At 43.1% G+C, this 26,097-nt stretch overlaps 3 protein-coding genes across 5 annotated transcripts; 1 reads left to right on the forward strand and 2 right to left on the reverse strand.

Moving 5' to 3' along the window:
- Nucleotides 1-307: 307 nt before the first annotated feature.
- Nucleotides 308-9,148, reverse strand: LOC109909096 (DCN1-like protein 5). Of its 3 annotated transcripts, XM_020508012.2 has the most exons (11): nucleotides 8,799-9,148; nucleotides 6,538-6,608; nucleotides 6,292-6,334; nucleotides 6,096-6,198; nucleotides 3,643-3,734; nucleotides 1,863-1,933; nucleotides 1,655-1,746; nucleotides 1,444-1,552; nucleotides 1,180-1,284; nucleotides 909-1,011; nucleotides 308-810 (listed from the first exon to the last, which is right to left on the reverse strand). In XM_020508012.2, exons 4-11 carry the CDS (start codon nucleotides 6,164-6,166, stop codon nucleotides 752-754), a joined length of 702 nt encoding a protein of 233 aa, XP_020363601.1. In that variant the 5' UTR covers nucleotides 6,167-6,198; nucleotides 6,292-6,334; nucleotides 6,538-6,608; nucleotides 8,799-9,148; the 3' UTR covers nucleotides 308-751. The 3 variants fall into 3 exon arrangements, with proteins under 3 accessions (XP_020363601.1, XP_020363600.1, XP_020363599.1); XM_020508011.2 differs by having other exon boundaries at nucleotides 6,096-6,334; nucleotides 8,799-8,938; XM_020508010.2 differs by lacking the exon at nucleotides 6,292-6,334 and having other exon boundaries at nucleotides 8,799-8,929.
- Nucleotides 9,149-9,460: 312 nt separating this feature from the next.
- LOC109909095 (cullin-5) lies at nucleotides 9,461-19,185 on the reverse strand. Its single transcript, XM_020508009.2, has 19 exons — nucleotides 19,090-19,185; nucleotides 18,062-18,171; nucleotides 17,877-17,976; nucleotides 17,479-17,655; nucleotides 17,196-17,337; nucleotides 16,926-17,071; nucleotides 16,728-16,808; nucleotides 16,526-16,619; nucleotides 16,295-16,425; nucleotides 15,913-16,020; nucleotides 15,636-15,700; nucleotides 15,163-15,295; nucleotides 14,801-14,932; nucleotides 14,586-14,709; nucleotides 14,222-14,397; nucleotides 13,889-14,050; nucleotides 13,639-13,757; nucleotides 13,042-13,165; nucleotides 9,461-12,826 (listed from the first exon to the last, which is right to left on the reverse strand). Exons 1-19 carry the CDS (start codon nucleotides 19,111-19,113, stop codon nucleotides 12,632-12,634), a joined length of 2,343 nt encoding a protein of 780 aa, XP_020363598.2. The 5' UTR covers nucleotides 19,114-19,185; the 3' UTR covers nucleotides 9,461-12,631.
- LOC109909094 (solute carrier family 35 member F2-like) lies at nucleotides 19,156-26,000 on the forward strand. Its single transcript, XM_020508008.2, has 8 exons — nucleotides 19,156-20,017; nucleotides 20,439-20,614; nucleotides 20,856-20,983; nucleotides 23,230-23,389; nucleotides 23,536-23,692; nucleotides 23,803-23,855; nucleotides 24,992-25,146; nucleotides 25,544-26,000. The coding sequence occupies exons 1-8, from the start codon at nucleotides 19,902-19,904 to the stop codon at nucleotides 25,808-25,810; spliced, it is 1,212 nt and encodes a 403-aa protein (XP_020363597.1). The 5' UTR covers nucleotides 19,156-19,901; the 3' UTR covers nucleotides 25,811-26,000.
- The last annotated feature ends 97 nt before the right edge of the window (nucleotides 26,001-26,097 follow it).

Here is a 26,097-nt window from a genome sequence, read left to right on the forward strand (position 1 = left end):
CCAATAACATTTCGTTTTCCCCTCCCCACTCCCAGACAGTCCTAGCAGAAATCTTGCTTGAATAATCGCTATTTGCTAAGTTATGTTTCTTTTACCATTTTAATTTAAAACAATCACAGTAAGATACTTAATTGTTACCCTGAATTCATTTGATATCGACATAAAAACGGCTGCGTTGGACCTTTAACGATACCAAGTTTGACATTTTGATCCACCAGACCATAAGACAAAAGTATCTGGTAAATTAATTTGGTAGAACCAATCACAGCCCAGTATATTTGGTTGTAGCGAGGAGGTTAGAAGCAGGTTTGGTACAATTCCATTCTTTATTCTTGTTCTGAAGACGTACTATAAACAAGGTAAGACTCAAATGAATGGAAAAAATGTTAAATGAAACAGAAAAATTCCCCAGTCGATCTTAACAACACTGGCTAGAGAACTGTGGCCACAGATGCAATACATATGAAAAATAGTTCATCTTTAGTTATTTTCTTCTTGTTGAACTTGTTTAAATTAACACTGAAAAAGTCTCTTCAGAGAGAAATTCACTGTTTGTCCCACGAAGCAGAGGCCATCACTGGAAGTGTGTGTGCACTCCGTGATACTGTATGCGTGTGTGTGCACAGTCCATGAAAGGTGTGTGTGCCGCTTCTGTATATTTCAAATGGAGGCAGAACATCCTCATGTGTGCTTCTCTCTCGCTTTCCTGCTCCCTCTTTCTCCTCTTCTGCGGTTTGGCGAGTGTCCTCCCCTATAGTGCTGCCAGCCGAGCTTTCTGGCACTCCACAAACTCATCCAATAACACTGGCCCTGCAGAGAGAGAGTAGTGTTAGCGTGAGGGACTGTGTATGTATGGGTTTTAGTGTGTGTGTATGTTTTTTAGTGTGTGTTTTAGTGTGTGTACTCACAGGCTCCATCCTCATCATAGTTACTGAGGTCTGTGCTGACTGTACGACTAAACTCTAAGACGTTATACCACTGGTCCTTATTCATCACCTTGTACTTGGACTGCTGCAGGGGACGAGAGATAAGCGAGGGGGGGGGGGGGGGGGGAATGAAGGAAGAGAGTGTAGAAAAGCGGAGAGGGAGGAGGACAGAGAGAGAAGAGAAGGAGATTGATATTTGGAGCGAGTCAATGCAGGAACCACACAGCTGTGTTCAACATAGGATGTGTGTTACCTCCAGAAACTGGTTGAAGACGGGGAACAGTGGCCATGTTCTCCCCAGTAGCAACGCTAGCATGGACTTAGCTGTGTCCATGTCCAGACTCCTCTGGTCCTTATCCTGGGGGAGAGAAGGGGAAGAAGAGCAGAAGGAGAGGCAGATGGAGAGTTAAGAGAGATGTTAAAGAGGGAGAGATAATGTAAGTACATCTGCCATCCAGGCCCTCTCCTCAGGAAGTCAAACCATTTCCTGACTATGGACCAGTGAGAGAGGACTCACTCTGGCAAAGTCGAAGGCGTATCTGTAGATGTTTTTAAAGATGATTGTGTCGTTGAGCTGATTGCGCAGGTAGTCCAGTTTCCCCTGTAACCTCTCTATGCAGTCACACCTATAGAGGGGGGGTCACAAACAAACACGGTTCCCCAGTCACACCTATAGAATCAGAAGCGTCAGAAACAGACATGCGATGTGGTAAATCAAGGTTACTCACTGTAGTAAAGTCATTCCCTTAAGCCACTCCTCCTTAGTGAAAAATCCCATATTTGGTGCTTCTAGTTTCCAGGCTAAAACTAACATGATTATCTGAAAAAGAGAGAGGGACAGAGAGAGGGGAGAAAGAGAGGGGGGAAGAGAGAGAATATGCATCATAATTATCAACGATGGATGATGAGTGGGTGAAGAGAAAAAGGAAGACTAACGTTTTCTGGTTCCACACCGATGTCTTCACAGAACTTCTCCATCCCCTCTGGACCCAACACCTCATCTGGACCTGGCACACACACACACGGGAAGCATGCACAAAACACACATAGAATGGTATAAATGACTCAATACTTAGTGACCAATAATCAACTTGAGCTTTACTTGTGACTTAGAGTTCTAATCAGAGTGTGTATCGAAAGTTAATATACAGCAACCTATGACCATCATGATATGACATAGTGCCTTCAGAAAGTATTCACACCCCCTTGACTTTTTCCACATTTTGTTGTGATACAGCCTAGTTTTAAAATTGATGAAACAGATTGCGTCATCGACTTACACACAATATCAAAGTGGAATTACATTTTTTGAAATGTTTACAAATGAATGAAAAATGAAAATCTGAAATATCTTGAGTCATTAAGTATTCAATCCCTTTGTTATGGCAGGAGTAAACATGTGCTTAAGGCAATAATAGTGTTTAACCAGATTTTTTAATGACTACCTCATCTCTGTACGTCACGCATACAATTATCTGTAAGGTCTCTCAGTCGAGCAGTGAATTTTAAACAGATTCAACCACAAAGACCAAGGATGTTTTTCAATGCCTCAAAGAAGGACACCTATTGGTAGATGGTTAAAAATGAACAAACACAGACATTTAATATCCTCTTGAGAATGGTGAAGTTATTAATTACACTTTGGATGGTGTATCAATACACCCAGTCACTCAAAGCTACAGGCATCCTTCCCAACTCAGTTGCCGGAGAGGAAGGAACCTGCTCAGGGATTTCACCATGGTGACTTTAAAACTGTTACAGAGTTTCATGACTGTGATAGGAGAAATGGATAAACAACATTGTAGTTACTCCACAATACTAACAAATGGCAGAGTAAAAAGAAGGAAGTCTGAACAGAATAAAAAATATTCCAAAACATGCCCCCTGTTTGCCCCCTGTTTGCAATAAAATTTAAAAGAATTTGGCAAAGAAATAAACTTTATGTCCTAAATACAAAGCATGATGTGCATGATGTTTGGGGGCAAATCCAACAACACATCACTGAGTACCACTCTTCATATTTTCAAGCATGGTGGTGGCTGCATCATGTTATGAGTATGCTTGTCATCGGCAAGGATTAGGGAGTTATTTTTTAGGATCAAATAAAACGGAATAGAGCTAAGCACAGGCAAAATCCTACAGGAAAATCTGGTTCAGTCTGCTTTCCAACAAACACAGAGACAAATTCACCTTTCAGCAGGACAATAACCTAAAACACAAGACCAAATATACTCCGGACTTGCTTACCAAGATGCCATTGAATGTCGAGTGGCCTAGTTACAGTTTTGACTTAAATTGGCTTAATCTATGGCAAGACTTGAAAATGCTGTCTAGGCATGATCAACAACAAACTTGACAAGAGTTTGAAGAGTTTGAAGCGGGTACAGCCTCAGTGTTCACAGTAAACGCGCCGCCCGCCACAAGTTGCACAGAATTTTCACAATATTCAAGTTTGTGCTCAGCAGACCAGAAATTTGCTCAGTGCCGAAAAATAATTGTGGGAACATTGCCCAGAGCTGTAATCACTACCAAAGGTGTACATGTACTGACTAAGGGGTGTGAATACTTATGTAAATGAGATATTTCTGTGTTTTATTTTTAGTAAATTTGCTAATATTTCTAAAAAGATGTATTCACTTTGTCATTATGGGGTATTGTATGTAGATGGGTGAGAAAATAAGTCAAGGGGTATGAATACTTTCTGAAGGCACTGTACCTGTGTACTCGTAGAACCAGGCCAGACATTTCTTATTGGAGAACTGGTCCTCTGGGCTGATCAACCGGCCTGGAGCCTGGGGTCTGCAGAAACTACAACATACAGGATAGAACACAGTCAGAAACTACAACATACAGGATAGAACACAGTCAGAAACGACAACACGGGATAGAACAGTCAGAAACTACAACACGGGATAGAACAGTCAGAAACTACAACACGGGATAGAACACGGTCAGAAACTACAACACGGGATAGAGAACACGGTCAGAAACTACAACACGGGATAGAACACGGTCAGAAACTACAACACGGGATAGAGAACACAGTCAGAAACTACAACACGGGATAGAACACGGTCAGAAACTACAACATACAGGATAGAACACAGTCAGAAACTACAACATACAGGATAGAACACAGTCAGAAACGACAACACGGGATAGAACAGTCAGAAACTACAACACGGGATAGAACAGTCAGAAACTACAACACGGGATAGAACAGTCAGAAACTACAACACGGGATAGAACACGGTCAGAAACTACAACACGGGATAGAGAACACGGTCAGAAACTACAACACGGGATAGAACACGGTCAGAAACTACAACACGGGATAGAACACAGTCAGAAACTACAACACGGGATAGAGAACACAGTCAGAAACTACAACACGGGATAGAACACGGTCAGAAACTACAACACGGGATAGAACACGGTCAGAAACTACAACACGGGATAGAACACGGTCAGAAACTACAACACGGGATAGAACACGGTCAGAAACTACAACGCGGGATAGAGAACACAGTCAGAAACTACAACACGGGATAGAACACGGTCAGAAACTACAACACGGGATAGAGAACACAGTCAGAAACGACAAGGCGGGATAGAGAACACAGTCAGAAACGACAAGGCGGGATAGAACACAGTCAGAAACGACAAGGCGGGATAGAACACAGTCAGAAACTACAACGCGGGATAGAACACAGTCAGAAACTACAACACGGGATAGAACACAGTCAGAAACGACAAGGCAGGATAGAACAGTCAGAAACGACAAGGAGGGCTGGAACACAGTCAGAAACTACAACACGGGATAGAACACAGTCAGAAACTACAACACGGGATAGAACAGTCAGAAACTACAAGGCGGGATAGAACACAGTCAGAAACTACAACACGGGATAGAACACAGTCAGAAACTACAACACGGGATAGAACAGTCAGAAACTACAAGGCGGGATAGAACACAGTCAGAAACTACAAGGCGGGATAGAACACAGTCAGAAACGACAAGGCGGGATAGAGAACACAGTCAGAAACTACAACACGGGATAAAACACAGTCAGAAACTACAACACGGGATAGAACACAGTCAGAAACGACAAGGCAGGATAGAACACAGTCAGAAACCACAAGGCGGGATAGAACACAGTCAGAAACTACAAGGCTGGATAGAACACAGTCAGAAACTACAAGGCGGGATAGAACACAGTCAGAAACTACAACACGGGATAGAACACAGTCAGAAACTACAACACGGGATAGAACACAGTCAGAAACGACAAGGCGGGATAGAACACAGTCAGAAACTACAACACGGGATAGAACACAGTCAGAAACGACAAGGCAGGATAGAACAGTCAGAAACGACAAGGAGGGATAGAACACAGTCAGAAACCACAACGCGGGATAGAACACAGTCAGAAACCACAATGCTGGATAGAACACAGTCAGAAACTACAAGGCGGGATAGAACACAGTCAGAAACTACAAGGCGGGATAGAGAACACAGTCAGAAACTACAAGGCGGGATAGAGAACACAGTCAGAAACTACAAGGCGGGATAGAGAACACAGTCAGAAACTACAAGGCGGGATAGAGAACACAGTCAGAAACGACAACCCGGGATAGAACACAGTCAGAAACGACAAGGCGGGATAGAACACAGTCAGAAACTACAACACGGGATAGAACATGGTCACTCAACAGACTCAGACAAATGCATTAGAGGAGTTCTCAGGATATTCAGTGTCACACACACTCCTCCCCCTCTACTTTCCTGTGGACTGACTGAGGTCTGTGTTGCATAAGGGGACAAATATGTGCTGAGTGTTGAGTTCTTTTAGTCAAGCAGCCAGGCTCACTGCACAGAGCAAAGCCAGCTAGCAGCAGCTGCAACACACACGGTGGAATGGGTGAAGAGGAGGGTTGGGTGAGGCAGAGTTCCACTACAGCTCTAAATACAGCAGTATCTGTGGTGGTGGGGGGGGGCTATTAAACATCCAATAGTGGAGGATGGTGGGAAAAGTGGTGAGGTGAGGAGCAAAAGAGGTGGGTGAGGAGAAGGAAGGTAGAATTGGTGGGTGAGGGGTGGTGAGGAGAAGGAGGACAGGGGTGGTGGGTGAGGAGCAGGGGTGACGGGTAGTGGGTAGTGTTCCTCACCAGGTGATTTTACACTTCCTGAGTCCCGGGTCATCTGACCCTGAAGACTTCCTCTTCTTCTTCACAGGCATCGCAGAGTCACCACACGGGTTAACTAGCTGGGCTGGGTCCACACACACACTGAATGTCATCTCACCCAGCCGAAAGCCATACCATAAACAGTATACTATTTACAGATAGTATATAGGAGAAGTACCTATGTATTTCTGGTCTCCTTGTCCATTCAAATCTATAAGATTCTATAATAAAAACACAGTTTACAGTGAGACTTGATGTGATGAACTACATAGTACCATAACATTATAAAGCATACATAAAGACAAGACGGTATGGTCACATCACATAGCTAATCAACTCTTAGAATGCCCCCACTCTGGCAGTGGCTCAACTAGCTATAGTACTGGGCCATCCCAAAAGTTCACTCATGAGTCTGTTAACTTACAAATCTGTCCAGCGTATGTGATATTGTCTGTAGATCTGCCTCCCCAGCCAGTCCGAACACTGTGTACTATCCTACAGCAACAGAGAGAGAGAGTGAGGGAGAGGGGAGATGACATATTAGCTAATATACGGGCAAGCTATCTTTGTCTTGTGTAAGTGGTTTTCGCGGTTGTGTGCCAGACAAGGCGTAAACCACAGATCAGATAACTCCCATGTTTAATGTTAGCCAATTGGCTGTATATTGAAGCAGCTAGCTAGCCTAAAAAAAACAGATCTCATCCAATGTGGACCGTAGCCCATTCAATAGACAGTAGCTGCAGTGGTGTAGTGCTGCCTGGAGAAGTGGTTATACTCTCATTTTCTGTGTTTCTGTACAATGTAGGCCTACAGTACAGTACATGTGATGTCAGTTTGAAAACCAAATGGATAAAAATCCGATATAATTCTGCCAGGTAGGATTACTTTGCAGTCAACATTAAATTGGGAAGGCCTTAGGAAATGTTCATTCAAACAGCGCATGATGACTGAATTCGCAAAGATTCAACCAAGACTAGACAAAACTTTTTCAATACCTGGTTTGCATACCCATTGTTTCCTTAGTTAGCATTTACTGTTAGTAACGTCTTTCCTACATACCCTACCGGCTACCGTTGTCGTTATTTTGTGAGCTGTTCCATGTAACCAATTGAAAGGCACGCTCTTGCTGAAACTAGGCTGTGTGTGGCGTGCATGTGAATACACTGAGTGTACAAAACATTAAGAACTCTTTCCATGACCGACCAAGTGAATCCAGGTGAAGGATATGAATTCTTACTGATGTCACTTGTTAAATCCACTTCAATCCGTGTAGATGAAGGGGAAAAGAGAGGTTAAACAATGATTTTTAAGCCTTGAGACAATTCAGACATGGATTGTGTATGTGCGCCATTCAGAGGATGAATTGGCAAGACAAAATATTTAAGTGCCTTTGAATGGACTATTATAGTAGGTTCCAGGCTCACAGGTTTGTTGTCAAGAACTGCCTCCACTGCTGTTTTTTTCCCCTCATACTCAAACGCTTTCAACAGTTTGTTTCGTCAACATGGGCCAGCATCCATGTGGAATGCTTTCGACACCTTGTAGGGTCCATGCCCCGACGAATTGAGGTTGTTCTGACAGGGGGTTGACACATCAATGATCGCTACTCTACTAGCTAGCTAACCAGTTAACGTACATAGAACTACAACAAATAACGATATTCATCGACACACACGCAGGAGTTTCTCGCAATTGTTGTCGTAGGTGCTAGCTAACGTTAAACACTGGTCCGAATAACTGCGTCACCGTAATGCAGAACGGAGAGAAACATTCATAAACCCACTGTACCTGGTAACTAGCTAGATAGCTTGTCTAAATATTAACTATAGTACAATGCCAAAGTACGGAAGAACGGTTGTTATCAAAACCAATTAAAAAATATACAAGATCTCGTATGACAGGTCTAGCATGAGTACTAACGTTAACTAGCAATGTTAACTGCGATTGCGAAGCCAAAGCAAAGGCTAACCATATGCATTGATGTTCCTAATCAAATTATATTCATCCCATGACCCGAATACAACTGGTGTAGACTTTACAGCGAAATGCTTGCTTACAAACCATCCCAACGATGCAGGTTTTAAAATGTCACATTAACTTACCAGATGAACGTTATTTGGCAATCAATTAACGTTAACTAACTAGCTAACGTTAAGTGAAACAAGCAATATAATCTTGATCTGGCTAAATCTATACATGTAATTAGTCATCAACCACAAAAGTGACTAACGTTATGTGTATAAAGAGCACAACAATACACACGACTGGGGCTTTGCTTCTTTGTAGTTATCAACTAGATTAAGACATAGCTAGCCAGAGTTAGCTAAAAATGTAAGCTAATTAGCTCGCTAACTAGCCAACTAACGCGGGTAGCTAACATCCAGCTAAACAGTTCGCAGGTTATTTCTGTCATGATGTTCAAAAGCCAACAGAGTCGAATACGTCGGACCATCTAGCTAGAATACATGGGGTATAGAGATCGGTTGAATTCGACCAAAACAATGGAAACGATTAGCTGGAATGTTAACTAGCAACGTTAGCGAAGTTAGTTTCTCAACAGAAACTTGAAGTCAGAAAACTAGCCGTTGTTGGCTAGCTAAATATTTGCCACAGGTTTACGTCAGTTCATCCACCTGTTACAACACCGTTTTGGATATTATAATTATGTGAATATTTTATGCAAACCTTGAATTCCAAGAGTTATGTTTCTTTTTATGCGAGTAGATCATGTACTTTCACGGTTGATCACTTCCCAAGTGGTAAAAGCAGACTGCTTTCTTCCGGGGAAACAGAGAGCTATGGAACGTACCACCTGATTTCAAGGGGTGCGCGATTGAGTCGTACTAGCTATGAACATACATCACATTACAGGTCGAATTATTCGAATATACATTTTGCCGTGTTTGATTTAAAATATCGAAAGAAATATGACTACGGATTTTTACTCAGGCTCCCGAGTCGCGCGGTGGTGTAAGACACTGCATCTCAGTGCAAGAGGCGTCACTGCAGTACCTGGTTCGAATCCAGGCAGCATCACACCCGGCCGTGATTGGGAGTCCCATAGGGTGGCGCACAATTGGCCCAGCGTCGTCCAGGTTTGGCGTCATTGTAAATAAGAATTTGTTCTTAACTGACTTGCCTAGTTAACAAATATATATTATGAATAAATCAAATGCCAATAACAGATGATCTTCTGTGCCATAAAGTGTCAGACCTCTTGGAAGAGGCCATGACATGTTAACATACAGGAAGGCTACTATCAAAGTACACTGAGAGGAAGAAGCACATGTTCATCTGTCTATAGAAATCATCAGAAGACAAAGGGAACCAAGAGCAGCAGAGATGACTCTCTTTACAGTACAGTTTTTATTAGCCAGGAAATAAATTATATTTTTAAGAGTCATGAACAAAACAAAAAATAATAATGCAGCACATCAAAGAAGTTGAGCCCAAAAGCCAGAATACTCCCATTCAAACAATATACAGCATTATATATATTTTTTCTCAAAGTAGGGACACACATTCACCTGGTAATGTTATGATCAATAAAACCTAGTTTTTACTCAAGGCTCCAGATATGCAAGTAGGGAAGGAGAGGAAGAGATAGATGGGTAATCATAAGACATGCATCTACCATCATCACAACCACACATAAAACTGAAGCGAGATGTCAGTCTAGTCTCGACACAATAAGACCTGCTCTACCTGACATTTCTGTGCAGAGAGAAAAACATGAATTATTACAACAAAAGTTGAGTTTATGTCCTAGTTTAATACTTTTAATTTGTTGTTACTCATAAAGTGGCAGAAATTGTCATCTTAAAACATTGTTGAACATGGCTAAAATCCAGAGAAGCGCTAAGTGTATCAGAATGAGTTACATTAAGTACATTACTCTGATAACATATCTTAAGAAGAGTGCACTAATTGTAAGTCACTCTGGATAAGAGTGTCTGCTAAATTACTAAAATGTAATAACACTTTGCCAACGTTCCAAATGACACCTTATATAGTGCAGTACTTTTGACCAGAGCCATATTGGCCCTGGTCAAACAGTAGTACACTAAATAGGAAATAGGGTGGCATTTGAGACACTCTTCTTCTCCAGGTTGTTTTGATGCAACAACTACAGCAGTGATGCATAACCATTAATGTCAGATACCAGGGAAGGAAGACATGAAAAACAACAATGGTACTAAAACCAGTCTACCTGCTGGACACAATGTCATTCAGTGGACGATATAACTGCATAAACTGTCAATGATGATATTAACACACACTTTTTATTCACAAAGCGCTGATATCCTTCAGAGTAACTGTTCAAAAGTTGAACTAGTCGGTCTGTTGAGAAATGTAACTAGCTCATGTGGAGAGCCTCTTATTGCCAACAGTTTACAGGTAGTAGAAGAGTTATCCACACATTACATCACCTGATAGAATAAACAATGAACTATTTTGGCAATAATCAGTATGTGTGTACGTGTGTTTCACATAGGTGTCCTCCACTGTAGAACAGTGGACTATACAGTACTGGGTAGATATGTAGTGTGTATGAATGAAACATGGTAGGATGAAGTAAAGCCATGGCATCATGCCCAAACAATTCATAACTGCAAGTAATGTTTCCCTCGTCTGACAATAACTTTGTCTTGAGGTGTCTAAATTGATTCCAATGTGGTTGCATTCAATTCAGTGAGAGAAAAGAGGACATTGCTACCTAGCCTGCATCCCAAATAGCACCATATTCCCTACATAGTGCACAACTTTTCAGTAGAGGGCTATGGATCCTGGTCATAACTAGTGCACTATATAGGGAATAGGGGGCACAATTTAATTTCCCACACTATAACATTATCCCAATGCCAATAGCAAAACTCAAACAAAAAAAAGAGTCAAAGAGGGATAGTGTTATTAAGTCATCTCATACATTTCATCATGTAACATTAATAAGTGGCTATGTACACCTAGTATCCCGCTACAGACCGGACCTATTTATCAAACACTCGCATACAATCTCATACAAACAAACCACATTGATACAAATTAAATAAATAAACAAGTCAACAACGCACGGCCCCAACACTTTTCTAGTTCTTCCATCCTCACCCCACTCATATACTGCAACACACAATCTTCTGTAAAAGGTGGTGGGTAGGGTACATTAATAGCAACACTGCAATGCCATTTCTTTAGCAACATGACCTCTCACCACAGGAAGTGCTCCAGCAGTTGGGGCTCTCTAGATATTGCACTGGAGGGATTCTACTATTCTATATATAAAAGGAGAATATAAACGACTTTTTCCTATATAGGAAACAAATTACTTTTCCCTTTATAGGGAATTTAAAACTACTTTTTGCCCCCAAAAGTATTTATTTATATTTTTTAAATGTAGGCAAGTCAGTTAAGAACAAATTCTTATTTACAATGACAGCCTAGGAAGTGGGTTAACTGCCTTGTTCAGGGGCAGAACGACAGATTTTTACCTTGTCAGCTCGGGGATTTGATCCGGCAACCTTTTGGTTACTGGCCCAGCTTGCTAACCACTAGGCTACCTGCCACCCTAATACCTAGGGAATATGGTGACATTTGGAAAGAAACCTGGGTCATGAACAGTCATGACACCCACTCATGGTCTGACAACAATACACCCGTCATATCATGCACTGGCTATGGATGGGGGAGAAAGAAGAGGAGAGGTACAGGAGAATCAAAGATCGCTAGAGAGCTTTGTGACTTCAATCGATCGATTGGACGACGCTGTGCAGCATTTACAAACTATACACACAACAAAAACACACAAGTGTTCACAAAAATAAAGATGAGCATTGAGAAGGAGAATGAAAGTGATATATAAAACCATTCAGACACACTGACCTACAAGGAAGGAAACAGAAAAGTGATGGTCTCTTTTGTTCTCACCCTGCGACTGGCTGATACGTAACGAGTCATGACCTCTGAGGGATGTGGCAGTTGGGGGGGGGGGGGGGGGGGGGCTGGAGGGAAAAGTGACACACACACGTGTGACGTGACCTCAGATGATTGCAAGACTTCTAAGGAGCAGCAAGCTGTCAAGGTGCAGACACACACACACACAGTACATTTGGCAAAATACACTCCTCTCAATGTCCACTCCATAATGATATAGACTACTAGTCCATTAGTCCTCCTGTCTGTCTGTCTCTGTGCGGACTGCGTAAGGAGGGTAAGGCAGGGAGAGTTTGTTTATTTAATAATGTCTCTACTGTGATACTGAGACTGTCAGTCAGCCCCACTGTCCTCCTCCTCCTGGCCCCCGGGTGGCGCCACAGTCTGAAGACTACACCATCTATCTCATACAACTAACTGGCCTGCCCCTCCCCTCCCCCCTCCGGCCACAGAGAGACTTCCTCTTCTGAAACAACCACTGCTCCCTCCCTCCTCTTCCTGTGTTTCCTCTTCCTCCTGCAGCAGTGAGGATCCAGCCAGGTCAAGCAGTAGGTAGGTAGGTAGGTGGTTCCAGTCCAGGTAAGTGGGTTCTATGCCATGTAGATAAAGGTGTTGATGTCAGTCTCGTCCCGTTTGATGTATTTGTGTTCGATGAGCCACTCGATCTGTTCCTTGATCATCTTTTTCTGGGGCAGGAACATGTTCTTAAGGATCTCTACCAGTTCTGTCTGTAGCTGGGCATTACTGATCCTCTTCCTCATCTTCATAATCTGGATGATGGCCTCCTGGAGAGAGGTGGGTGGGTCAAACAATGTACAGCATTATATCTTTACTCAATGTTGCGCCACACATTCAACTGGTATGGTTATGATTTTCACTCTAGGCTTGCAGGGTGGAAGGTAGTAGTGCGTCATTTAAGTCTTTTTTGGGGGGGGGGGGGGGGGGGGGAGTGCTGAAACTACAGGTTCCTCAAGTTGTACCTTTAAACTAGTAACATTACCTGGGTTCTTAATATTCTCAGCTGGACAATGCCCTCGTTCTCCTCCTCTCTCATTCGCTCCGTGGTCAGCTGCAATCGACCAATCAGATTAATCTTGCCTCTTTTCTGGACCTTGGAGTTTTTACTAAGAAACAGAGACTAAAGAACTCAATATCCCATCAGAAATCACACCTGAAACTGCTCCGCAACAGTCCATCCAGGTCTTCAGTAGGAAACCATGACAATATAGCTTTCATCAACATTCAAACTTCTCCAAAATGAATGATGAGTTAGAATACATACAGTTAGTTACATTAACTAAATAGAGCATGAATCGACATGGTAAACCAACAGCGGTTGCAGTGAGGTGCAATTAAGGTAGAAAAACTCTCCCATCTTTCCCAAAATCCCAGGTTTCCCAGAAATTCCAGAGATTCCTGGAATCAGGTTGGAAAAAGCAGGAAAATCTGGAATGCTTCAATAAGTAATTTTTTGAAAACGTGGGAATTTGTGGCAAGTTACCAGAATGTTGTAATGCTAGGTACATTCAATGCCTTTATTTAGCTCTGGGGGCTAACACATTGTTGTGGGTTCAAAGCTACTGTTGTCGCTACGTACATGAGAGAAAAGTCCTGGTTGATGAAGAACAGGGTGCTGTCAGTGAAGTCTTTAGGGGAGGAGACTGAAGGCTCATAGGACAAAACCTGTCTCTTCAGCTTAGGGAACGCTACCAGAGACTAGAGACAGAGAAGAGACAGCAGAGAGGGAAAGAAAGAGGTCATTTGTTTGTTCTCTCAGGCTCTTCTTTGTGTATGAACTGCGTTTATATTGGCATGTGTGCCAATCCCAGAGAGTGTGTGTGTGTTACCCAGAGTGTGCGTCGTAGCTCAGCATCAGGCAGCTCGGTAGCCAATTTAAGGTTCTCAAAGCTGATTCGCTCCCGCGGCCGCTGGTTCCAGGCGAATAGGACAGCCAGCTGAAAAGTCGTGACCTCAAGGTCATAATGACCCATTTCATTCTTGAAGGTGATCTAAACATACATGCACGCACACAGGCATACACCCCCCACACACACAGGGAGAGGAGGGAGATTAGTATTCCGTTGGACATGAGGTGATAGTAGTTTTTCCACAGATTATATTTCTGAGTGTGTGTGCACTTTGTCTGTCTCTATCTCTCTGTGTCTGTATCTCCCACTCACAATGCCATTGGACATGAGGTGGTGCCAGTGTAGTTTCCTCCCGCTGTGGTTCCTCTTGTAGAAGTCTTCTACCTCTGGGATCAGATCCTCCAGCTCAGTAGGCAGAGATACAAACACCTTCTCACTGCTCCTCGACCACGCCCCCGCATTCAGGATCTTTATATTCACACTGTCAGCTGGAGAGAGAGACAGAGAGAAGGGGGAGACAGAGAGAGGAAGGAGAGAGAGAAACAGAGAGACAGAGAGTATTAGTGCATTACTATGGTACACGAGCAGGAAGATTATGGAGGCCGTGGGTAATAATCACACAAGCTCAAGCCATAGGTCTGTGTGTTTGTTACCTCGTAGAGCAAGTGTGCGTTACCTGGTAGAGCCAGCTTGTTGTGTTTGTGCATCTCCTTGAAGACCTGGTTGAGATCATCCGATACTTTAATGTCCTGGAACATCCTGGCCAGCTTATTCACATAGTCTGCAGGCATCCCCACCTCCTACAAACACACACGACCCAGGGGAAAAAACACAATCAAAAGGGGGTATAATAGAGAGAGAGAGAGATAAAGAGTCTGTGTGTGTTTTTACCCTGAGCCACTCCACCATGTTCTCTTCTATCTCGCTGTCAGCTGAGATGTCCAGGATCAGTCTTCTGGTCAGGTGGGCTTTATGGTACCTCATAAACACATCCTTATTCTGAACATACTTCAACACCAGCAACTAGAGAGAGAAGGGAGGGAGGGAGAGAGAGAAAACACATCCTTACTCTGAACATAATTCAACACCAACAGCTAGAAGAGTTCGGGATGAACAGGATAGAAGACTACGGCTGCATCCTAATTCTACACCCTTCTCGTCATGGATTTCACAACAGCCAATGTTTACACCAATCCAAGACTAAGTGTTTGAGAATGGGGGCTCATTCTACAGTACTAGGGTAGAGTCTTCACCACTTCTTTGAGTTTGAGTTCTATCTCCTCTGAGGTGAGTTTCTTGCTCAGGGTGGTTTTCCTCAGCAGCATGTCACAGTAGTTAGCTAGCAGCTCTGGACACTTCGACTCTGGCTGGGTTTTCAGACCTACCCTGTAGAGAGACACACATATGAATAGTACACATAGAAATTTAATGATTAAAACAGGCATCTACATTCAAGTCTATGGATGCATCCCGATTCTTCACCCTTTCTCCGAAGTCTACATGTGCACACTTTCTTGCGTGAATTTGACAATAATGGAAACTACCTCCAGCCAATTGTTACACAAATCATATGCTTTTAAATCCATGATGGAGAGTGTGAAAATGCACCCTAAGGAAAAGGGTAAAGAATCAGGATGCAGCTAAAGTTCCGTGATGGGTGGACCAGCAGCCATACTAACCCATAACCAAGGAATAAATATAAACATAAAACCCAGGTTTGTCTTACCCTTTCTGTTTGAGGGGCAGCTCCAGTTTAAAGATGGTGGCATCGTTCACTACAGCTTTGTAGGCCTGGAGAGAAACACAGAACTTGTCAAACCTCCCGCTCTCCTCTTTTTTTTCTCCTCCTCCTCCGCCCACCCCCCTTTTCTCCCGTTGCATCTCTCATCTCCCTTTTTTTCTCCTCTGTCCATCCCTTCTCCTCCCCATCCCCCCTTTCTCTCTGCTCCTCCATTCAGTCTTCTCCCTTCACCCCATTTTCTCTCACTGTGTGTGTGTGTTACCTTGTCTCTGGCAGTGAGGAATCGAGGGTCGTCCTGAAAAGCCTCCTTCACCAGTTTACTGAAACGGTTAAACAACATCAGCAGCTGCTCCACGTACTTCTCAGAGTCCTACACACACAGGAATAAGAAGAAAAACATACAGATATACTAGCTGATTTTGAGTGTGTACATGTTTTACTATACTATATTTTACTAGTACCAGAAGTCCTCACAAGAATAGTAACCAACTAAAATTCAGAAAAGTGAGACATTTTAGGCATATCAGTTAGGGTTAGGATTAGAATTAGGGTTAAGGAAAATAGGATTTTGAATGGGAATCAATTGTTGGTCTGCAAAAAGTCCTCACAAGTATAGTAAGACAGATCTGTGTGTGTGTACATACAGAAGTGATAGTCTCTGCAGCAGCCACCATATCAGCCAGCCCAGCGTTCATGATGTGATCCTCCAGATCTTTCAGCATGGGCTCTATCCCACTAGGAACCTTATCCATCAGGGAAAACATCAGGTGGAGCTCTGCAGGGTGAAGGACATTAACGTCACACAAAGAAGGACCCTCCTCTACAACCGGTCCCAAGGCTGGTGGGTAAAAGTAGTACTGTAACGTGTTACTCACTGTCTGTCTCGTTGCGTTTGATCATGCCGGGACATTCGGCCAGGATGGTTTCTTTAAACAACGTCACCAGAGCGTTCACACAACATTCCATCAGCTGGAAAGAGACATTAGAGACTGACATTGATCTACCTCACCTGTTGACTGTGAATATGAGTTTAAACCAGTCTATACAGACTCATGGGTAAACAGTCTGTCTACTCACTGCTTGGACAGAGTTACATTCACGACGAGTCTCGAGGTATCGAACTGCCCTCTTCTCCTCTTCCCTTAGCTTTGTGTCTGCCTGCAAGACACACACGATCAGTGAATGTATACACACCCACTAAGAAATTGTCACAACAACAACACACGGACACGCACTCTCTCCAACACACACAGAGAGAGAGAGAGCAGTCCTTACATATTTCATGTAGTTCTGGACTCCATTCTGCTGTAGGTATGATGGGGCCTGTGTTCTGTAAAACCTCTCAGTTGAATCCAGGTAGGCCTTCTCAAAGTTATCTCTGTAGATCTGGAGCTTGTCTTCAGGGTTAGAGCACAGGTTGACTACACACACACACACACCACACACACACACACACACACACACACAGTCAACATACCATACTTCACAAAAACTTGCCATATAAAATATTTGGATGGTTTGCCACTCAGTGTGTATATGTCCTACCGTAAGATTCTCGTACTCCTATAACCAGCTGGGAGTCAAAAGCCTCTCCCAGCCTCTCAGCGTGAACCAGCTTCATAGCACTGTCCTGAAGACGGCTTTTTATGTTGGAGAAGATTGACTCGTTCCATGTGTCCAACATCAACTAGAAGAGAAGCCGATGGGTATAGAGAGAGGAAAAGAGAGTGTGTAAGTAAGCAGGATGAGACAATTGACACATGCTATCAAAAAGAAGAGCATTGTCCATCTCTCCCCTCTCTCTTCCTCCTCTCCCCACTCTCATCACCTTGCGTACGATGCTGTCCTCAACGTTAGACTTCTTGTTGCTGCCCTGCTTCCCCATCAGTGTGATCTCCAGCTGACAGAACGGTTTGGGCAGGATGTCACACTGTGTGAAGAACTTTCGCCACTCCACAATGTAGGCCTTCAGTAACGCTGTGTCATCCTGATGACTCAACACACGCTGCCATGGAAACACAGGTCAGAGGTATGTTGCATAGGTAGAGGTCAGGAGTTTAAGGGTAGCCTCTTGCCTGCAACTGTCATCACTGTACTGGAAAGGGGTGTGTGTGTGTGTGAGTGTGTGTGTGTACGCAAGCATGTGTGTGAACAGCACATTCCAAACTCAAATGTGATTTCACCCCTTACCAAAATCCTTCCCCTGTAACCCACATTCCCACTTACATTCTGAGCTTGTTTGATGAAGTCTAGGATGTCTTCTTTGAGCGCCTGGTGGATCTTAGCTGGGCCCTTATCATCCCACAGACACACAGCATGGACGTCTCTGCAACACACAATAATAAGCATAGGGTTTTTGTGTGTGTCTGCTTTGCAGTTTGGTGTGGTGTGATGCAGTGTGTGTGTCTTACGAGAAGAGGTCAAACCACTGCTGCTTGGTGACAGCCTCCTGTCTCAGTAGCTTGAGAACGATGGGCCTCATCAGGTCCCACTTGTCCTCAAACTGCAAGGAGCCTTTATTCTGAAGAGAGATACTACTGTTACTACTCAGGGTCGTATTCATTAGTACACACTGTCGAAAATGTTTTGCAACAGAAAATGAAAACAAGTGTTTATTTTTGGACAATTTCAAGTAGACACACCTGTTTGCTTCTGTCTCGTGCCATACGAGTATGACCATGTACTCACTACTCTCCACCACACTACCCAGTACCTAAAACCATTCATTTTGGATAGCGCCAGAGAACGAACACAGTTCATACTTACTAACCCATTACTCAGTAACTTGCTACTGCCTGACGCTGTTCAGAATGAACGCATGTTAAATAGTAATTTTTATAATTCTATTATTTTAAAACATAACGTTACAATGATCCAGTTCGCTAAAATAAAACCTGCTTCAACTAAAACATTAGCTACGGACTACATTGTCAACAGTGTAGTTGCACCCAACTCTGATAAATCTGTAACAGTCAATACTGTAATATGTAGTTAGTTAGCTAGCTAGTAACACTAACGTTATTGTGCTGGAGAGCTGTCAAACGGAACTAATGTTAGCTTGCCAATTCAGCTGATTGTTCCACCACCTGGACAAGCCTGCTGCATATTCTCTTACAGTTTGATGTGGACAGATACTACAATGAACTGTGTATGATATTACTGACGAACTGTCAATTTAAAATACGAAATGTTATGCCGGTGACAACTCAATTGCACGTTAGCCAGATGGCTGGCTAGCTAGTCTTAGCATCCCATGCTAGCTAACTAGCAAGAAATACATATCTGTTTCCTTCAGTGCAAAAATAAAAGCTGACAAAGAGTGTCCGTTGTCGTTTTTTTTTTACTCCTTCATTAACTTATATACATCCAGACTATGGGCATCGGGGCGCATAATTCAATCTTCAAATCCGGGTAAAATGCTGACGTGAGAGGCTCTTACCTTTAACAAATTCGACGTCGCCATGTTTCCTCCAACTTGTGCCCTCCTCGCGCAATCTCGCGAGTGTGTAGTTGGAGGGGATTAGGTCATGGAGCTTCCTATTTAGCGCAATAAAAATAGACATGTAGATAAAAAGGCTAAATATTTGGCCAGATTACAGTATTGTGTCATGACATGTTATCTGCATTTTTATGTGCTGCTCTTTGCACTTAAGACATTGCACCAAATAGGATTTTGCAGGTGTTGGAAAATGCATACAGTAGGCCACAGTTGCCGTGGCTGGACCAGTGCTAAATTTAGCTTTTGACTGCCATGGAACCACTGAGTTTTATTACAGGTCAGTACATGATATGTACAGTAGCTATGTGACTTGGAGACAAGTGAGTAACAGAGAAGGGATATGGACCCTGATTGAATCCACACAGCCTTCCTCTCTATTCCTTCATTCAAGCCTTTCCTTCCTTGGAGTAATTACCTGGCTGAAATTAAGTAATCACTGATCTAAATACCCCCCAACCCAACTCCCACAGTTTCACACACCCCACTTTCACCCACTTTGTACCACCCACTTTCATTCATATGTTTAAATCCACACAGCCTTCCTCTCCTATCCATCATTCATTGTACCAGCCACTTTCATCACTACTATAACACCTATCATCTAAAAGCACTAAGTGATCTTTGCACTTTGATTAGAGAACACTGTTAATCATTCAGCCCAGGTAGCACAGTAGAAAGGAAAACGCCTCAGTCCAGGCAGCACACAGCAGTGTATTCCCCATCCCAGTACCCCACTGTTACAGTGAGACAACATGGCTGAGAAAGACCCAGAGGGGATTATAGCTACAGACCCCAGCAACAATGATGATAGAAAATGCCTTATTATCCGGAAGCTTCTGAAGTTCAACCCTAAAGAAGTGTTTACGTGGTGAGTCTATGAGGAGAGAAAACTCAATTAGAAAGAGAGAGAGATGTTATAATAGTGATGATCTGGATCCTATATGGCACCCTATCCATTATATAGTGCACTACTTTTAACCAACTCCCTATGGGCTCTGGTCAAAAGTAGAGCACTATATAGGGAATGAGGTGCCATTTGGGACATATAGTGATGTAGTGGAGGTCTTTCAATGTCCAAGAATGTGTCCACTGTCCAGTAGCCTAGTCCGAGTTGTGTATGTCCCTGGCAGCTGGCATACAGTAGCCTGGACGGAGTTGTGTTGAAACTCTAATGAAGGCTATAGGGCCAAAACATGTTGCTTTTACCAATAAAGACACAGCTTAATCAATGTCCACTGTCTTCCAAGAGTTGCTGAATTTCCTCTTCACGTATACCTTTGTCCTAACAGGCAGCTGGTGAAGACAGTTGCTATGGGTCAGGGTTTGGCTGCTCTCATCTGCGGCACAGCAGTAACATCCCAGTACCTGGCTTCAGACTACCACGTGGACGCGCCCATGCTTCAGAGCTTTATGAGCTACACACTGCTCTGCCTCACCTACACCACCGCTCTGCTGTTCAGAACAGGTACACACACACACACACTCTCAGGCACACAAACGTGCTGTTCTGAAGAACAGGTATTCTCTCTCACACACACACACTCACGCACACCAATGTTCTGCTTTGAAGAACAGGTAGTCTCTCTCACACACACACCACCCCAGGGTGCTCCTCGTCAGAATATTACATTTGTCAACTCTATAAAATGTCATAATTGTGTAGCAGTGCAATAACCTCCAGGCTACCCTCTCCTAACGTGCTGTAGGGGATGAAAATATGTTTCCAATTTTAAAGAAGAGGTGGTGGAAGTATCTCCTACTAGGCTTGGTGGACGTCGAGGCTAACTACACTGTGGTTAAGGCTTACCAGTACACCACACTCACCAGTATACAGGTCAGAACTACGAGAGGGTGTGTGTGTGTATGTCTGTATGTTTTTGTTTTGTGTGTGTGCGAGCTTGCGTGCCTGCTTGCCTGCCTGTGGGTATGGGTGTATGCGTGCGTGTGTGCTGAGTTACAGTAGGGCAAAAAAGTATTTAGTCAGCCACCAATTGTGCAAGTTCTCCCACTTAAAAAGATGAGAGAGGCCTGTAATTTTCATCATAGGTACACTTCAACTATGACAGACAAAATGAGGAAAAGAAATCCAGAAAATCACATTGTAGGATTTTTAATGAATTTATTTGCAAATTATGGTGGAAAATAAGTATTTGGTCACCTACAAACAAGCAAGATTTCTGGCTCTCACAGACCTAATACACACAAGAGGCTCCTCTGTCCTCGTTACCTGTATTAATGGCACCTGTTTGAACTTGTTATCAGCATAAAAGACACCTGTCCACAACCTCAAACAGTCACACTCCAAACTCCACTATGGCCAAGACCAAAGAGCTGTCAAAGGACACCAGAAACAAAATTATAGACCTGCACCAGGCTGGGAAGACTGAATCTGCAATAGGTAAGCAGCTTGGTTTGAAGAAATCAACTGTGGGAGCAATTATTAGGAAATGGAAGACATACAAGACCACTGATAATCTCCCTCGATCTGGGGCTCCACGCAAGATCTCAACCTGTGGGGTCAAAATGATCACAAGAACGGTGAGCAAAAATCCCAGAACCACACGGGGGGACCTAGTGAATGACCTGCAGAGAGCTGGGACCAAAGTAACAAAGCCTACCATCAGTAACACACTACGCCGCCAGGGACTCAAATCCTGCAGTACCAGACGTGTCCCCCTGCTTAAGCGAGTACATGTCCAGGCCCGTCTGAAGTTTCCTAGAGAGCATTTGGATGATCCAGAAGAAGATTGGGAGAATGTCATATTGGCAGATGAAACCAAAATATAACTTTTTGGTAAAAACTCAACTCGCCGTGTTTGGAGGACAAAGAATGCTGAGTTGCATCCAAAGAACACCATACCTACTGTGAAGCATGGGGTTGGAAACATCATGCTTTGGGGCTGTTTTTCTGCAAAGGGACCAGGACGACTGATCCGTGTAAAGGAAAGAATGAATGGGGCCATGTAATCGTGAGATTTTGAGTGAAAACCTCCTTCCATCAGCAAGGGCATTGAAGATGAAACGTGGCTGGGTCTTTCAGCATGACAATGATCCCAAACACACCGCCTGGGCAACGAAGGAGTGGCTTCGTAAGAAGCATTTCAAGGTCCTGGAGTGGCCTAGCCAGTCTCCAGATCTCAACCCCATAGAAAATCTTTGGAGTTGAAAGTCCGTGTTGCCCAGCAACAGCCCCAAAACATCACTGCTCTAGAGGAGATCTGCATGGAGGAATGGGCCAAAATACCAGCAACAGTGTGTGAAAACCTTGTGAAGACTTACAGAACACGTTTGACCTCTGTCATTGCCAACAAAGGGTATATAACAAAGTATTGAGATCAACTTTTGTTATTGATCAAATACTTATTTTCCACCATAATTTGCAAATAAATTCATTAAAAATCCTACAATGTGATTTTCTGGATTTTTTAAATAATTTTGTCTGTCATAGTTGAAGTGTACCTATGATGAAAATTACAGCCCTCTCTCATCTTTTTAAGTGGGAGAACTTGCACAATTGGTGGCTGACTAAATACTTTTTTGCCCCACTGTATGTCCGTGGCAAATAAAATAACATTTTATTGGTCACATACACATGGTTAGCAGATGTTATTGCGAGTGTAGCGAAATGCTTGTGCTTCTAGTTCCGACAATGCAGCAATATCTAACATGTAATCTAACAATTCCACAACAACTACCTAATACACACAAATCTAAGTAGAGGAATGGAATAAGAATATATACATTTAAATATATGGATAAGCAATGACAGAGCGGCATAGGCAAGATGCAATACAAGGTATAAAACACAGTATATACATATGAGGTGAGTAATGCAAGATGTGTAGACATTATTAAAGTGGCATTATTAAAGTGACTAGTGATCCATTTATTAAAGTGGCCAATGATTTCAAGGCTGTATGTAGGCAGCAGCTTCTCTGTTTTAGTGATGGCTGTTTAACAGTCTGATGGCATTGAGATAGAAGCTGTTTTTCAGTCTCTCGTTCCCAGCTTTGATGCACCTGTACTGACCTCGCCTTCTGGACGTATGTGACTATTCTGGTGTGTCTCTCTGTCTTCCAGCTGCTGGACTGTTTTGTGATCCCTGTGTTGATGATACTCTCCTGCTGGTTCCTGAAGACGTGCTACAGACCTGTGCACTACGTCTCTGTGTGTGTCTGTCTGCTGGGGGTGGGGGCCATGGTGGGAGCTGACCTACTGGCTGGACGAGACCTGGGATCCAGTAAGAACCCACTCCATTCATGAATTCATTACTTTAATCTCTCAGTTCATATAATAAATAGTAACATATTGACCTCATCTCTTTCCTCATCCTCCTCTTCTATCTATCTCCTCTCCTGCCTCTATCCTTTCCTCTCTCTCTCCTAGCCTCAGACATTCTGCTAGGTGATGGCTTGGTCCTGCTCAGTGCCAGTCTATATGCTGTGTCTAACGTGTGTCAGGAGTACACCGTCAAACACCTCAGCAGAGTGGAGTTCCTAGGCATGGTCGGCCTGTTTGGCACACTCATCAGTGGCATACAACTGTAAGTGTGTGTGTGCACATGTATCTGCATGTGGATGGGTGTGCATGTTCGGGGAGAAGGTAGTAGAATGGGAATGTGGTTGATTTGAGTGATCTGCTGTGTTGCTACAGGGGCGTTCTGGAGCATAACAATATGGCAAACATCCAATGGGACTGGAGAATCGGTTAGTACCACATAAAATAAAATATACAGGGAACTGCCAAAATTAAGGAAACACTTTAGTAAATTAAGGATTCAAAGTATATTGAAAGCAGGTTCTTCCACACAGGTGTGGCTCCTACGTTAATTAAGCAATTAACGTCCCATCATGCTTAAGGTCATGTATAAAAATGCAGAGTTTCCCATTATTTTACCTACCATGGCTAGAAGAAGAGATCTCAGTTACTTTGAAAGAGGGGTCTCAAAGGAGCATAGGGGGTTTAAAGGGTGTGTGTGTCTCAGTCACCAAATCTCAATCCAATTGAACACTTATGGGAGATTCTGGAGCGGCACCCAACACAGCATTTTCCATCAACAAAACAACAAATTATGTAATTTCTCATGGAAGAATGGTGTCGTATCCCTCCTATATAGTTCCAGATGTTTGTAGAATATATTCTAATGCACACTGAAGCTGTTGTGGCAGCTTGTGGTGGCCCAACGCCCTATTAAGACACTTTATGTTAGAGTTTCCTTTATTTTGGCAGTTACCTGTACATTTGTTGATATTTTCTATGTATTTTTTTATTGAACAGACAGGACAGCGTAAAAGAAGGAACGTAAGGAAAGGGTTTGTTACAAAGTAGCTGTGGGTCTGGGATTCGGTAGTGTTAACCACTAGACCACCTCAGGCCACCGGTTATGACCTCTCTCTTAGGATTACAGAAGTGCTGGTGGCAAGGTTACAGAGAGTACAGAATGTCTGCTGTGTCAGCTTGCAGAAGAACAGTTTCCACAGCTCTTTGCTGCTCTTTATCTTGTGTTTTATTGGATCTGCAAAAGTTGATCTTCCTTGTTTATAATGATTTTTGCCCTGTATAATGTTTGTGTTTTTCTGTCCAGGCCTATTGTTCTCTGACTATGCCCAGTGTATAAGTAGAAGATATTAGTTCTTTGTTGATTCCAACTTGGGAAATTGTTTTATCACCACAAGCATCATCAACGATTACACAGACAAGGATCAATAATATTCAGATATGAACACATAATAAAATATTAAAAAGACAGATGCGATAAGAAAAAAATATTAGAAATGCTGTTGTCTGCCATACTCTGGGAAAACAATGTTCATTTTATCATGTATAATTCTTCTCTCCCCAGGCCTGCTGTTTGCTGGCTATGCCTTGTGTATGTACACCCTGTACAGCTGTATGCCCATAGTGGTCAAGAAGACCAGTGCTACAGCAGTCAACCTCTCCCTGCTCACTGCAGACCTCCTCAGCCTCTTCTGTGGCCTGTTTCTCTTTCAATACACGGTTAGTACACACACAGCACACACACACTGGGGATAGTAGGTACAGTAGGTTGAGCCATTTGACAGTTCAGTTGCTGATTGTGTTTCTCAATAGATAAAGAGACTAGTTAATCAATGATTTGATGACTCCAATGATGGATGATAGATTGATTGATTGCTGCAGTACTATGTCTGTACTCACTGTAATCTCTTTCAAACGAATCTATTCTAATCCCTGTGCGATCAAGGAGGCAGTTGTGATAAGAACAGAAACAGAGATAGCAGGATCCATCCCACTAGAGCTGTCCTGTTATTTTAAAACATCTTAGTCCTGAAGAGAAATGGTCACCGTGACCCTGTTCAGTGTGTTGATGACTGTTAATGTGTAATCTCATATAGCACATCTGGTGTGTGTGTAGTTCTCAGGTTTGTACATGGTGTCTCTGGTGATCATCCTAGTGGGCTTCGTCGCATTCAACACCGTGGCAACGATCCCTGACCCTGCAGACCCCATCGCCCCCTCCGTGGGCTGGGAGGAGGGCGGCTACGACAACCCTGATGACATCATCGAAGAAGTGGTGGTGGCGGTTTTGGAAGAGGAAGAGGGTGAACACACAGGGGTGTCATGGAATCAGAGAACACAGAATAAGGAAGTACCGGCAGAGGGACGGAGTACCAAGATGTGATCTGATCTACTAGACGAGCACTTCCCAACTGTCTATAACTGTTAAACTCCTTGTCTCCTTTCTTTAATTTGTGCCATTCTAATACATCTACAGATTGACAGGTGTATATATGTACAGTATAGGTGTGTTGTAATATTTGTCCACTAGTTGACTTGGCAGGAAGAATAATAAATGTTTTATTCCACATTCATTGTGGGGTGTGTCAAGTTAATGAGTGAGTCTTCATTGATATCAAACCTGGTTGGAGCATTAACCAAATTAAGAAAAATATTTTCACATAAATAATA

This window comes from Oncorhynchus kisutch, linkage group LG18 (genome assembly GCF_002021735.2).
Source record: "Oncorhynchus kisutch isolate 150728-3 linkage group LG18, Okis_V2, whole genome shotgun sequence".
NCBI lineage: Eukaryota > Metazoa > Chordata > Actinopteri > Salmoniformes > Salmonidae > Oncorhynchus > Oncorhynchus kisutch.